Consider the following 14767-nt stretch of genomic DNA (forward strand, 5'->3'; position numbering starts at 1 on the left):
GGAAAATGACGACACACGTACCAGAGTACAGGACAGAATGTAATTACTCCTTTCAGAAAGGATTGGGGGCGAAGGAGGCTCGGGGTTATGTCTCATCAGACAGTTCTAGGAGGGCTTCGAGAAGTGGCATTTCAGCAGAGTGAGTCTCAAAGGAGGAGCTGGGGTACGGGGGGACACACAGATGAAGCAGCCAGTGTGGTTACATGGGGCCGGAGCACCCCCACGCTCTCACTGAGGTTGGCAGGGTTGAAGGGAAGCAGGGAGCTATTGTTTGGCAAGACTCTAGGGCAGTGGTCTCTGTTGGAGTAGTTGTGAGAGGCGGGCAAGGTAGGTATTGGGTTCTTGGTTCATTTTTAACCCTTTACAGACCAGACCAGTCCCCTGAAAATCATGAGGTGCATGCCCTCGTGCCTTAAGTCGTCAGACGGTTATGGAAAACTGCGGTATTCCAGGTCTGTACACACCAGTGGGGACACAGGGGTCCCTGTCCCCAAGGAGCTCACAGTCTCTCAGGGAGTACAGCCATTACCCAGACAGTCACACCTGACACGTGTGCTGTGAAGGAAAAATAGAGGGGTCGTGAGAGCAGCATGTTGCTCAGGGGGATTCATTGGGGGCCAAGCAACATTTGAGCTGAAGAAAGTAGGGTTCTCTGAGAAAAGAATGAAGGGTGGGCAGGGTATGCAGTCCCCTCAGGCAGCAGGAAGGAGCCTGGTGTGTTTGGGGAACTAAAAAGGCGACCAGTGGGACCAGGGCCCTGATAGCCACTCAGCTGAGACTGGAGAGGCGCAGGGCTTGGTTTGGGCCTCGTTAGCCACAGGCAGGGTTTGGTCTATATCATAAACCACTGGAAGGCATCCAGAATCTTCAGCAGTGGTCTGACAAGATCAGACTTGTGTTTTTAAAAGGTCACTTTGGTGGCACTTCATGGAGAACAGCTTGAGGGGACAAGACTGGACATGGCTCAGAGCTCTCTGAGTGCCTGTGGTGACGCTGCTCCTGTGGAGCTCCAGAGTCGAGAGGCATGGTCTGCCCACGTCACCAGAGCTGCCTCTTCATTTTTCTAGCATTGACCTGAAGCCCTGTGAGCCCTGCATTCCAGTTCACTGTGGAAGGGGTAAGATCAGGCCACCAGCCCCATAAGGGAGGACCCTGCCTGGGGCGCCGTTGACCCTTCTGAATCATGGAAGTGAAGAGAACTGCTCTAGCCAGGAAGTGCTCTTGCTGAGAGTTGGGACCCAGCTCCACTGGCTCCTGTGCGCCGTCTTCACCCAGCCAGCTCCGGCGTTCGGCGTCCCTGGATGGGGCGGTGGGCCCTCGACGTGGCCTTTGTGTGGAAGGCAGTGCTAACCCTGGGGCTGGTCCTCCTCTATTACTGCTTCTCCATCGGCATCACCTTCTACAACAAATGGCTGACAAAGGTAACTGGAGGCCTGGCTGGCACAGGGGTGGTGAGGAAGCTGCTGGAGCTTCCTGATATTTAACCACAGGGAGGCCTGGGCTCCAGCCAGTCCCCTGGAAACCAGCCACACCTAGGGGTGGACCAGGACCCCCAAAGCCTGCCTCGCAGGAACTTGGGGAGTGGTGCTGAGGGATGGGCAGGCAAGCTTAGGTGGCTCCGGTGGCAGCAGCTATTTACCAGGTGGTATAGATGTATTTCAGTGTTTTAGTAATGGTACAGCTATATTAGCCCACACCGGATAACTATTAATTCCTGGGTATAGGCTGTGGGGAGGAGCTGGAGCAGGTAGCGGAAGTGGAGAGAACATCAAGCTGGGATCTGTGCGACCTCTAGAATGGGACCATAATCTCACATTCCAAGTGATTGCACTGCAGGTGGAAGGCCCTCACACTGCAAAGTGCTCACGCACCGAGAAGCACCATCCACAGAGAGGCCAGGTGTGGGGAGCTGGGGGCGGCCGTCTGACCAGGCTGGTCCTGTGCTTTGGCTCCATGCAGAGCTTCCACTTCCCCCTCTTCATGACGATGCTGCACCTGGCTGTGATCTTCCTCTTCTCCGCCCTGTCCCGAGCACTGGTGCAGTGCTCCAGCCACAGGGCCCGTGTGGTGCTCAGCTGGACCGACTACCTCAGGAGAGTGGCTCCCACAGGTGTGTGCCCTGGCGGGGGGCGGGGGGCAGGCATTGCTTGAAAAACCCTAGGCCAAGAGCCTTCCTGGCCTTGAAGCTCAGCCACCCTTCTCCTCCCACTCTGGGCCTCCTCACTTATCTCTGCCTGCCCTACCCTATCTCACTTCTGCTTCTTACATATCCCCATCTGCCCCCCACACTTTCAGAAAAGTCCCCAACATGGCAGTGGCCTTGTAGTCCGCTCCCCTGTCAGCAGACAGCCTGAGCCAGGCACTAGGCTGGAGGCACAGTGGGGATTGAAGCTGCGTCCCTCCCTCCAGGAGGCATGCTAGAAGGGGAGCCTAGCGCAGGCTGGGGTGGGTGCTGTCGGGGATTCCCCAGAGCATGTGCTGAGACCCGAAAAAGGAGCAGCCTGGGAAGGGGAGACCTCAGTGTGCAAAGGGGGTTTAGGTCTGAAAGGGAACTGAAAGTGTGTCAGTAAGCCGAGAGCCCAGGGCCGGGGAGAGGAAGTGGGGGAATGAGCTGAGCGGTCTCCACCTCAGGCCACCAGGCTGACGTGATGAGATAACACGCCATTGGGGAATATGGAGAATATCAGACCAGTCAGAATGGGCTCTAGCCCTAATGCTGTACAGAGCCCCTCTCCTTCTTTTTGGCCAGGAGTTAATCCTCTAGTTACTGGGTAGAGAGGAAGGTCCCAAGGGCTGTAGAGAAAGGGCCAGAGGTGGGGGAGAGGCAGTCTTTGACACTCGGCACAGCCTTCCCGGCCCACCCTGACTGGATGGTAACCGTGCTCGCACTGTCTGGTGGGGGCTCCTGTCTCCACAGCACTGGCAACGGCACTTGATGTGGGCCTGTCCAACTGGAGCTTCCTGTACATCACCGTCTCTCTGTGAGTACCGGCCACACCCGCCACCTCCCTCAGGCTCACGCTCTCTGTCCAACTGGCTGTCTGCGCTTCACAGAAGGGCCAGCCACTCCTCTGCTCTCTGGGACCAGCCCTTCTCTCTCAGCTCCTCCCTGGCACCCAGCAGCTCCTGGGAAATCACCAGCCTCTTCCTGTAAGCCCAGCGCAGAGGGGATCTGTGCTGCCTGCCCGGCAGGAGGGGAAAGCCAGAGGACTCAGATCCAGTGGTTACAGTTGCGGCGGCCGAAAGGCAGCAAAAGCCACAGGGAAGAGAAACTGGCATGCAACGCTCACAGCCGCATTAGCCCGTGTGGGTCCATAGAGGCACACGGAATCGTTATTTCTTATCTCTGGCTTTTTGTTTCAGACAGCAAAATCCCCACCTTCTCTGTTTCTCCTCTTCTCTGATCTTCTTCCCAGAGCCTGATCTCAACAGAGGGGTAGGTAAATAATAGGCCTCCGTGAGCTCAGTGTCAGACCTGCAGCCTTTTCTCCCTGGCGATAATCAGAGGCCTTTCAGCCAGAGATTTCTTCTGATTAAAGGTCACTTATCCAAAAAAAAAAAAAACTGACTTATCAACCCAGATGATTCAGGCCAGCTTCTCCACCCTTTTGTATCCAGGTTGCACTGCTTCCTCAGGGAAGCCGGGACCTCCCCCAACTTCTCTGCCGGCCCACTGGCGGCGCTGTGGGCTCCCATGGTGCATCGTGGGTAACTTTCCCTTCCAGGTACACAATGACCAAATCCTCAGCCGTCCTCTTCATCCTGGTCTTCTCCCTGGTCTTCAAGCTGGAGGAGCTGGTGAGGCCCCAGCTCCCCTCTTGTCCCCCTTGTCCCCGCAGAGGCTCCCAACAAAAAAGGGCATCTGAGCAGTGGCTTGTCACTGTGTGTGACAGAGGAGACATGCCCAGCCCAGGGGGCAGCAGTTCCCTTCTCGGAGAAGGGACCTAGGCACAGGGGCAAGATTCAGGCTATTTGAGAACTGGCGTGGCAGGGTATGACCCGAGAAGAAAGGATCCAAGGATGGGGATGAGGTAGAGCAGGGTTCTGGGGGCTCCCTGTTGCTGGAGGCATTAACCCTTTGTTGACTAGGTCTAGGGGAGGGAGCCACTTTGGGTCCTAGGGCAGTTGTAGGAAAGCATTTCAGTATTACAGCAGGTGGAGCTGTTGAGTATATTTGGCTGAATATCAGCCCTTGATGGACAAGAGCCTGGCCCGGACCCCCAGGGCAAGAGGCAGTGGGAGGGTTTCATGCTCCAGGGACAGCCAGGAAGGCTGCTGACTCCCAAGCTCTGGGTATGATGAGCGCTTAGCCCTGGAGACCCCCAAGTTAGTTGCAGCCTCTCTCTCTTCTGTTAGCGAGCGGCACTGGTCCTGGTAGTCCTCCTCATCGCTGGGGGCCTCTTCATGTTCACCTACAAGTCCACACAGTTCAACGTCGAGGGCTTCGCCTTGGTGCTGGGGGCCTCCTTCATCGGTGGCATTCGTTGGACCCTCACCCAGATCCTCCTGCAGAAGGCTGAGCTCGGTGAGCACGACTGCTGTGCCAGAGAGAGGGGCCCGGGCAGGGTGGAGGCTGCAGTGTGCAGAAGAGAAGCAAGAACGACCTGGCCAGCCCTGACAGTCTGCCCATCTCCCCACCCTGCAGGACTCCAGAACCCCATTGACACCATGTTCCACCTGCAGCCGCTCATGTTCTTGGGGCTCTTCCCTCTCTTTGCTGTATTTGAAGGTATGCTGGGGCATCCACCTCAGGGACACTGCAGTACAACAGATCCAGATCCCTGCTCTGAGCCCACAAAGCCGCAGGCCTTCCTCCCAGGCAGCAGGCACAGCGTGGGGCTGGCAGACACTTGAACAAAATGGCTAGGATCTGCATGATAAATGCTACGTAGAAAATATTGTGGCAGCAAATGTTTACAGAGCCCCAAAGATACTCTAGAGTATTCTGATTGTTTTAAACATACAAACTTGTTTAATCTTCACAAAAACCCTCATGTGCCAGTACCATTACTGCCCCCATTTTACAGGTGGAAGAAACGAGGCCGAGAGAAGTAAAGATAGTTTGCCCAAGGTTCCCTGGCTTGTAAATGAGCTAGAATTTGGGTTGAGCAGCCTGGCTCCAGAGTCCCTCCTCTTACTATGCTCTGTGGCCTCTGAGAGGGAGCAGAGAGTTGTGAATTATTTCAGGATGATGGATGGGGAGGGCAAGACAAAAAGGCTTCCCAGATAGTGTTCTGGAAGATGAACAGGACTTGGACAGGCTGATGGGGGCCGGGCACCCAAGAAGTGGGAACAGGCTTAGACTTTTCGAGGCATGTCACAGCAAGTATGTCTTCTGGGGAGTATAGGCCCTTCAGGATTGGCTGAGGGTGTGGGTCTGGGGCTGGGTGTGGGGCTGGGGCACAAGAGCCTGGGGAGGTGGGCATCTGTTGTCCCGCCTTCATCTTCCCTTCCTAGAGGAGAGGAGAGGCGAGGGGGCGACAGCAGGGTGCCAAGGCTGAGAGATGCAGACCCACCTTCCACCCTCCGATGTTTAGGGATTAGTCTTCGTCCCCTCTCAGTTATCCTTTCTGCCCAGTCCTGTCTGTCTGCAGGGTCATTACAGAGAAGCCTGACCCACACCCATTTAAGTTTCAAGCAGTGAACCATCTCGAACCTCCCTGAGAAAATTATTCCGCAGCCCGTTGTCTAGGAAACTGCTCTTCTGCAGCCTCGTTTTTTCCTTTTAAAAGTCTGTCCCCATTCCTTCAGTGTACCCCGTTGCACCAAACACAGCACACTTCCTTCATTCTGGGGTGTTGACACCATTCCCCATCTCTGCAAACCCTTGTCCGAAAGCATATTAGTCATCACTTAGCAAAGCTGCATGGATTTAGCTCCTTTAATCTTTTCTGGTAAATTAACCCCCCAAGCGCCTTCATTACTGATGTCGCTCTTGCCCGAATCCCCTTCAATTTGCCGATGCCTTTGCAGTACCGCTGAGCCCAGCACCAAACAAGATGTCCTACATCATGCGCCTGTGTGCCTGAGGGGAGCTGTCACTCAGCATTTCTTTGGTGCTTCCCTCCAAAATTCTGCAAGTGCTCTTCCAGCCTTGGGCCACCAGAGGCCTCTCCGTGTGCCTAGTTCCGGGCTCACCTTTACACACCATCCATACAGTGGGGAGTCAGAGCCCTCCTGCTGGGAGACACCCCAGGGGTTGTTCTCCCTGATGGACAGCATTGGAGAGCCCGTGAATCTTCTGAAAGTCTAAGCTAAATCGTGTGTGCGTGCGTGCGTGCGCGAGCGCGCGCGCGCATGTTTCTGGAGCAAGGGGCCAGAGCTTTTATCAGATGTTTATAGATGTGTGCGTATGTTAAGGATTGAATTGTGTCTGTTATAGCAGCACTAGATAACTAAGAATGTATATATGTATATGTTTATTTCTTTTTGAGAACTATTCATCAAATTCTGGTGCCTATTTGAGGAACAATGGTCTAGCCCCAACCTTCTCATGTTATCAGTGGGGAAACTGAGGTCCAGGGAGGGGACAGACCCAGCCTGGGTCCCACAGTGCTGGCAAGGCCTGGATTAAAGCAGTGGAAGTTGGCAGGGATGGAGTTTTGTCCCTGGTTTATAGGTAGCCTAGCAGAAATTTAGACCAAGGGACTCCTGCATGGCTGGGCTGTCCTCGCTTGACGGACTGCCCCGTTTCTCTCCAGCCCCCTAGTTGTCACCTCTGTAAAGGCTGCACGAGGTCACCACCGCCCACGCACCCTCCCCAAAGACCAGTAGAAAGTTCCGTCCAGTGGAGCAGAAAACCACCCACCTCTGCTCAAGCCCAGAGACTCCACAAGCCCTCCTGTCACTCCCCATCAGGACCGCTGCCTTGTTCTGCCCTGGGGCTCTCTGGCAGCCGTCACCGCGTCCCGGTTTCCCCATGTCTCAGGCCATCTGTGTGCGATTAGTCTCCCTCCCACCCACCTTCTCAGGCCTTGCAGTCAGCAGGTGCACAGGAAGTGGTCACTGTTGATGGCAGGCCTCATCTGGCTGGTGGGTAGGGCAGGGGCACCTCTTCCTGGACCAGGCCACCAGGCAGGCACACCCAGGACTTGGCCTCCTGCTCTCTCTCCCTGTTGTTTCCAGGTCTCCATTTGTCCACATCTGAGAAAATCTTCCGTTTCCAGGACACAGGACTGCTTCTGCGGGTTCTTGGGAGCCTCTTCCTTGGCGGGATTCTCGCCTTCGGTTTGGGCTTCTCCGAGTTCCTTCTGGTCTCCCGAACCTCCAGCCTCACGCTCTCTATTGCTGGCATTTTTAAGGTACAGACCTGGAGGCGACCCCCGTCCTGTCTTAGAGGGCATCCCTGAAGGGTGTTTCTCAGCAGCTTCTGTTCAGCTCCTGCATCCCAGGGCCCTGTGGATAAGAAACTGAGGTGCCTAGTTGGTGCCAAACACTGAGCTGAGTGCCATGCCCACATCCATGCTCCCCGCAGTCTTCACAGCAGCCTGTGAGGTGGAGGTGATCGCCCCCGTTTCACAGAGGGGAACAGACACCACAAGCTGTGCCTACCCAAGGATACGCAGCTCAGAATGGCTGAGCTGGGATTCAAGGCCAGGTCTGACTCCACTAGGCCTGGGATGTATTTACGTATTTCCTTGAATGCCAACTCTGATCATATAGCAGTGGCTTGCAGCCATGGGTTGAGAAGCCCCCATCCAGACTCAGCATAAAAGAGATGCATGATTGATTAGCAATGTCTGCCATGGGTACAGAAATGGGTAGTTACATTACCAGTGCAACTGCCATGTATCTGCACATTTTGCCTTTATTGCCACCTAGCAGCCTCTCCTCTTCCTCTCTCCCCTCTCGCTTTCCTCCCCCTCCTCACTTCTGCCCTTTCCCTCCCCATCACCTCTTCACCCTTACCTGCTCAGTGTCGTGGAGAGGTTTTCTCCTTGACTAGGCAGGCGCCAAGACTAGTGCAGCGTTGCCTAAAACCAGAAATGCAGGTCCTCAAGGGTCTTCTGGCTGCCAGCCAAGCGAGTCAGGCACAAGCTGTGGTTCTCGGAATGAATTGTCTCACTAGTCCCGTTGACAGTCACTGTTTCTGAAGAGCCACGTGACCTGTATGTAGCCTGCAGGGCAGTGTAATGTGCACTGCCATGGGCCAGAGCCCATGGAAGGGCAGCTCTCCTTACTTTGGGGGACGGCTGTGGGCCGGACCCACTGCTCCCAGCCCTGGCTCTGGGTTGCCTCGTCTATTCCTGACAGAGTTCTGTGAAAAGCCCCTTTTGTTTGTTGCATTTCAGTAACACAGAGGGAAACCAGCAGGAAAGTGACACAGACCAGGTCCTCCAAGCTCACAGAACCTTCCTTTGCACTGAGAACAGCCTGCGCCTCCTGGGCCCTGGGCGTTTGGCGGGTCTGGCCCTGTCCTCTGAGTGTGCCCAGTGCCCCCACCCTCCTACACAGGAGCCAGCTCCTCCTGTGATGACATTCCCTTCCTGCTTCTCTGCCCCAGGAAGTCTGCACTCTGCTGCTGGCGGCACATCTGCTGGGCGACCAGATCAGCCTCCTGAACTGGCTGGGCTTTGCCCTCTGCCTCTCTGGAATATCCCTGCACGTCGGGCTGAAAGCCCTGCACACCAGAGGTAACCGTGGCCACTTCCTGAAGTCTGGTTTTCTGATGATATGTGCTCGCCCTGTGACCTCAGACTTCCCCTCACCCCATCCCTGGGCCTCGCCAGGAAGAGCAAGCCTGGTGGCTTGTGGCTGCCCCACGGTGGTCCGGCCCGGTCGCTCCACAGTTCAGCTACCTCTGTGTTAGCCGTGCCTCTAGCCCAGGGAGCGTGCCTGGTGGTTCTGCCTCCACCTTCTTCAGGAAGACAGGTCGACTCCAGAGAGGGGTGGGTGGGTCCTTGTGCCTCAGCACACTTGAATCGGGGCAGACCAAGAGAACCATGATTGGTCTGTAACTGCGACCTCTCTATCCCAAGGTGATGGTGGCCAGAAACCTTTGAAGGGTCTGGGCTCCAGCCCCGACCTGGAGCTGCTGCTCCGGAGCAGCCAGCAGGACGAAGAGGACAACGAGGAGGAACAGTACTTTGTGGCCCAGGGGCAGCAGTGACCAGCCAGGGGGAGCCCCTGGAAGCAGGCTTCCCCCTCACCTCCTGCCTGGGCTGCAGCTCACAGTCGGCCAGGCAGCTGGGCTGATGGCTCCTCACGGCAGCTGGGAACCTGGGGTGGAGAGTTGCTCGGCTGGGCCTCAGGGACAGTGTGTCACCATGTGGTGGAGCTAGAGGGACCCAGGGCTTCCCTGTAGAACTTGGCCAAACGGGGTGAGCCCCAAGCCAGGTGGTCCAGGACCTGCCCGGGCTGGGCCCGATCTCTGCTGTAGTTGCTGCGGGGGAAAGAGCGGCCGGTTCTCTTCAGTGTCTGCCCGACAGCCAAGGTCATGGTTCCAGAGGCCTAGCAGGTTTCCGAGGGCCCTGCGCTTGGACTGCAGAGCAGTTGTGAAGGGAGATGGAGAGACTGCGGCCTCATCACCTGGAGAGCGTCTTTGCTCAAAGAGCAGATTTATTTATAGTTTGGAAATAAATGGTTTATGCTCCACTGGCCACCTTGAGTTGCCTGAAACCCATTCTCACTTATTCTGGAGGTGTAGGGGCAGGGAGGGCGGTCATGGAAAGCAGCGGTCCTAATCCAGGCCTCCAGCATCTTGACTCCTGTCTGAGGCCCTGTGCCCTCTCAGGGCCCCCTACTCCTGTAGGCAGGAATAAAAGGAGTGGCTACTGAGCACCACAGTCTGGAAACTTTACCTGTTCTCACATCTGGAGTTGAATCTCGACTCGGTCACTTACTAGCTGTGTGACTTTAAATAAGTTACTTAACCTCTCTGTGCCACAGTTTTTGTAAAATGGAGATGATAGTATCTCAGTCATTCTGAAGATTAAGAGAGTCAATACTGGTAACAGATGAAATGTTAGGTGTTCATCTTTAAAATCTTTTCAACAACCAAGAAATCTTAAAAAAGATAAAGAACTTCCTAAACGAGTGGCACAGCTGGGATTCAAGTTCAGGTCTGTCTGCCTCCAGCATCCATGTATATCCCATGTCCACGCTGCCTCCTAGTTGGGTTTATGGGCCTCTGGGTCCTGGGCCTTCCGCTTGCCCATCTCAGACAAGTCCTCCCTAAAATGGGAAGGGGAGGGGGAGACCCCGGCTCTGGTGGCTTGTGGTCTGAGCCCTGGCTGCTCCCTTTGAGCTGGTTCTCCTGGGATGGGAAATCCTGGCCCTTGGGACCGAAGTCTGCAGGCAAGGGTGATTTCAGGCACTCACAGCAGGTGGCGCCATTGTACCACTGCTGCTCAGGGAACCCAGACCCGGCCTGCAGGGGCTCACCTGACCTAAATGCAGGCGGGTTCCTGCTGAGAAAAGGGGTCGTGGGAAGGGGGCAGCAGGAGTTCGTTAGGGGGACCCGGATGCGGCTTGTTAAAAATTGTTCTAATCAGATTGACGCCACCAGAGCTTACTCGGTTAAGCCTAGGGAACTTAATACTTTAGGAATGGGTTGGCAAACTTTTTCTGCAAAGGGTCAGATAGTAATTATTTTCGGTTTGGGGGCCATGTGGTGTCTATCACAGCTACTCAACTCTGCCGTTGTATGTGAGAGCAGCCACAGACAACACAGAAACGAGGGCGGGTGTGGGAACAACCGGTTGTAATCCAGGCCTCTTTCCTCCATGCATGGGGTTCCAGTGAAGCCTGATTTACACAGACAGGCTTTGGCCTGACCCCGTATGAACTGGAATCGACTCGACGGTAATGGGTTTGGTTTTTTGGGTTTCAGATGTAGCAGAATCCTTAAAAAAGTATTGAGTCCTGCTCCCAAGTTTACAGATAGGAAAACGGAGGCCCAGGAGGGGCTGGGACTAGTCTAAGGTCCTCAGAGTCTTGGTGCTCAGGCGGAATTAGGACCAGGGTTTGCCTGTGATTCAGTCACACTGCAGACTTCTTCAGCAAATGGGGGTGAAACACCAAGGCCTCGTCTGAAGCAGCGCCATTTCTGGCTCCTGCACCTCTGCCCCCCTTGGATTCTGCAAGCTCAGAGGCCAGGATTAAAGGCGGCTCGAGTTCCACGCTGGATGACACGGGGAGCGCGGCAAGGAGGGGCCTCATCACCTCTGCCTGAGAGCTGCTTTTGATGCAGGATGCTGGGGCGGTGGAGAGCCTGCCAGAGCCCCACTGCTCAGGTGGTGGAGCGCTTCCTGTCTATCCCCCACCGGTCCCTGCACAAGGACCAAGCGGCTGCTGTCTGGTGCAGTAATGACAGGGTACAGAGTGGGGCCCTCGCTGCATACATGTTGGGTTCAGTGACAGCCCCTCACTTAGCGGCAATTACCAGCCAGGCTAGAGAAGGGCTCCCTCTCCTTCTCCCCACCTGGCCGCTAAATCGCCTGGCCTCCGGGGCCAGACAGTGTCCACCCTCAGCTCTGAGCCTCGGAACACCCGTGCTGTCTGCAGCCATTGCATCTCAGGGCTGCAGCGTCGCCATGGCAACTCGGCACTTGCACAGGTTGAGGGGAGCTGAGAGGATGTGACTTGTCTCTCGAAGGATGCAGTGCCTGTCCCCACGCAGCCTCCAGCTCCAGGGCTTCTGCACTAGGGGGAGGAAGGAGGACAGCTGACCTGCAGGTTTGAGCTTTAAGTGTGGACATGCCCACCGCTTCTCCCAGGAGCCTGCGGTGGGACGAAGGTTAAGGCCCCCAATATCTGAGGACATCGACAGTGAAGTTGGGGGATGAGAACGGGCTGGAGGTGGCTGTGTGAGAGACCTGAGGTACCAGGCAGGGCCTGGAATACCTTTATCTTCATTCTTTACCCTTCTCTGCCTCAAGGGCTCAGGGGGTTGGCTCCTTCTGCTTCTGCTCCATTCTGCTGAGAAAAATCTGAGACTCTCAGTGGCTTGAGAGTGGAGTTACATGGCGCCAAGAGGGTTCTCTTCGTGGGTACTTGCAGCTTTCTGCTTCAGGGACTAATGATGGACTGAGCTGGGTTCTCCGATATGCAGTCCAGAGAACTGAGGGTGGGACTCCCAGACCCATCTCTTTGAGTTGACAGCAGTCAGTGAGTATTGGCCATGTGCCGGGCACTGTGCTAGACTCAGGGACAGAGACATTTGTCCTTGGAGAGATGGCAAATGGAGCCCCCCTTCCTGCCAGCCCAGGGGCTTGCTGAGGCCAGGGGAGAGAGGAATGGGGAGGAGAAGGCGAGGTGGACCATTCACTAAATACCCTTTAGGCCCTCTCACATATGTTGTTTAATCCCTAACAACTTGGTACAGTGGAGTCAATTGTACTTTCTTCATAGCTATGGAAACTATGCTTCTAGAGGTTAGTGGTTCAGACCCTGGGCTCCATCAGGCATGATTGGCATCTCCTCGCTGTCCCCTAACAGCTGTGTGAACTTGGGCGTGTTGCCAAATCCCCCCCACCCCAAGCCTGTTCCCTCATCTACGAAGAAAGAATAATAACAATAATATATATCTCCTAATGAAAATGTTGATGGAATGAAGTAATGTACGTGGAGCAGTTAGCACAGTGTCAGGCGCATAGCAATTATCACTCAGTAAATGTAAGCAAACGGCTGCTAAGCAAAAGGTCGGCATTTTGAATCCGCCAGGTGCTCCTTGGAAACTCTATGGGGAAGTTCTACTCTGTCCTGTAGGGTCGCTATGAGTCAGAATCAACTCAACAGCAATGGGTTTGGTTTTTTTTGTTTTTTTTTAGTGTAAACGAAGTAAGCCTTGGTGGTACAATCATTAAATGCCTGGCTGCTAACCAAGAGGCTGGTGGTTTAAACCCACCAGACACTCCACGGGAGAAAGATGTGGCAGCCTGCTTCCATAAATATTATAGTCTTGGAAACCCTGTGGGGCAGTTCTACTCTGTCTTATAGGGTTGCTATGAGTCGGAATTGACAGCAATGGGTTTGATTTTGGGTTTTAAATGTAAGCGATGGTGATGTAGCATAACTTGCCCAAGTGACAAAGCACGAGAGAGGAGGAAGCATTGGAACCTCAGCCTCTTGAGGCCACCATCCTTACCACAGTGCCTGGCATAGAGGACACGATAGATACTCGTTCTGTGAAGGAATAATTCCCCATAGAGTAAATGGGGATTTTACAGGTTCCAGAGATAGTCTGACTTCTAAAGGGTTTTCCCTGTAAGAAGAGGCTGTTCCTTGCATTACCACCACCACCCATGGCTGCTAGCCTCCAGCTTCCAGCCATCTCATGGAGCCTCCACCTTAAACACACAGCCCTGACAGCAGCTGACCCTTGGCCCCTCCTTTATTGTAACCGGTTAGCTTGACTTCTGTTCCCATGGTTATTTACAGCTTCATTGGCAATGAGTACCTTTTCCAGAAACAGACCCCAAGCCCCGGTCCTGCTGCATCTTACTGCCAGGGTTGTCCATCTTCTGGTTGTCTGATGAGAACTCTCCGACTGGGGATAACAGAGGGGCAGAACAGAGAACCAGAAGAAAATGCATTAAAATGTGTTCAGATAATATTTCCGGAGCATCTACGCTGTGCTAGGCCCAGTGCTAGCTCCTGGAGATAGAGAAATGATTAAACATTGTCCCTGTCCTCAAGAAACTTCTGCAGGACTTTTAACCCAGTAGGTCCCCTCTGGAAGTAGACTCAGATAGAAATCATCCAGTAGGATGTTTATTGGGGAAAACACCAGTGGAAGAGAAGACAGGAAGCAGGACTGAGCAGAGGCAGAAGCCAAGCTGTGAGGCAGTCCCAGCAAAGGCCTCAGCCAGCCCCAGAGGAAACTCTGGATCAAGATAGTTCTTCAAAGTTGTCCCGAGGTCAGGTGAGGGCTTCGGGCCTTTACAATCACAAGTTCGTCTGTCATTAGGAACTGGTCTGTTGGAAGCACCTCCTGTTGGATGGAGGCAAGAATTTGGGTGAGGCAGTTTTCTTCAAAGTGAGAAAATTCCCAAAGAAGGCCGAGAGCTGAGAGCTGTCTTCTAGCCACACTCCCGGTAGCTGGGGATTAAGTCCTCATTCCCAAAGGGGAAACTGAGCAGGATGTCACTGGGTCAACCACACCCAGGGTCCTGGCTTCAGGGATGATCATAGATCCCTGAATAGGAAAGCAACATCTGGCACGTAAGTGCAAATGTGCATTTTTCTGGAAGAGGGTGTCCTTGACCCAAAAAAGATTAAAAACCAGTGGTCTGGGAAAGCTTGACTTGTGCAAAACCTCCAAATGGCATGATCAGAGATGCACATTGTAGGTGTTCAATAAATATGAATGGATGGGTGGATGAGTGGGTGGGTGCGTGTATGGATAGATGGGTGGATGGGTGGGTGGATGAATGGATGGGTCAGTGGATGAGTGGATGGATGGGTGGTTATGTGGGTGGATGGCTGGATGGATGCTATAATAGAAGAATGAATGAGAGGCACAGAAAAGGGAGCAACCAATTTTGCCTGGGGCAGTAGAAGAGCAAAGACTTCCAGGGAGATATGATCCTTTTGAACTGAGTCTTGAAAACTGGATAGGAATTTTCCAATCACACAAATGGAGAAAGGGACCCCAGGCAGGGGAAGAGCACATGGAAAGGCACAGAGGTATGGGTGAGTGAGTGTGGTATGTTTCGGGCACTGTAAGTGTATGTTCACTGTGGCTGGCCAGAGGTGCACACGAGGAAAGAAGATGGACACCAAGGGACCCACCTTTGAAAAGCCCTCAGATCCCCAGGAGGTATCC

The 14767-nt window shown here is 54.3% G+C and overlaps 1 protein-coding gene across 1 annotated transcript; it reads left to right on the forward strand.

Moving 5' to 3' along the window:
* The first annotated feature begins 1269 nt into the window (after positions 1 to 1269).
* Positions 1270 to 9175, forward strand: SLC35C2 (solute carrier family 35 member C2). Its single transcript, XM_004370284.3, has 9 exons — positions 1270 to 1421; positions 1960 to 2110; positions 2918 to 2981; positions 3726 to 3798; positions 4357 to 4525; positions 4646 to 4729; positions 7126 to 7301; positions 8504 to 8633; positions 8979 to 9175. Exons 1-9 carry the CDS (start codon positions 1302 to 1304, stop codon positions 9107 to 9109), a joined length of 1098 nt encoding a protein of 365 aa, XP_004370341.1. The 5' UTR covers positions 1270 to 1301; the 3' UTR covers positions 9110 to 9175.
* The last annotated feature ends 5592 nt before the right edge of the window (positions 9176 to 14767 follow it).

Source organism: Trichechus manatus, unplaced genomic scaffold, assembly GCF_000243295.1.
Source record: "Trichechus manatus latirostris isolate Lorelei unplaced genomic scaffold, TriManLat1.0 scaffold00008, whole genome shotgun sequence".
Lineage (NCBI taxonomy): Eukaryota > Metazoa > Chordata > Mammalia > Sirenia > Trichechidae > Trichechus > Trichechus manatus.

Coding starts and splice junctions, on each gene's coding strand:
- SLC35C2 (XM_004370284.3), top strand. CDS start 1,302: ATGGGGCGGTGGGCCCTCGACGTGGCCTTTGTGTGGAAGGCAGTGCTA. Junction 1,422..1,959: donor ACAACAAATGGCTGACAAAG/GTAACTGGAGGC, acceptor GGCTCCATGCAG/AGCTTCCACTTCCCCCTCTT. Junction 4,526..4,645: donor CCTGCAGAAGGCTGAGCTCG/GTGAGCACGACT, acceptor CCCACCCTGCAG/GACTCCAGAACCCCATTGAC.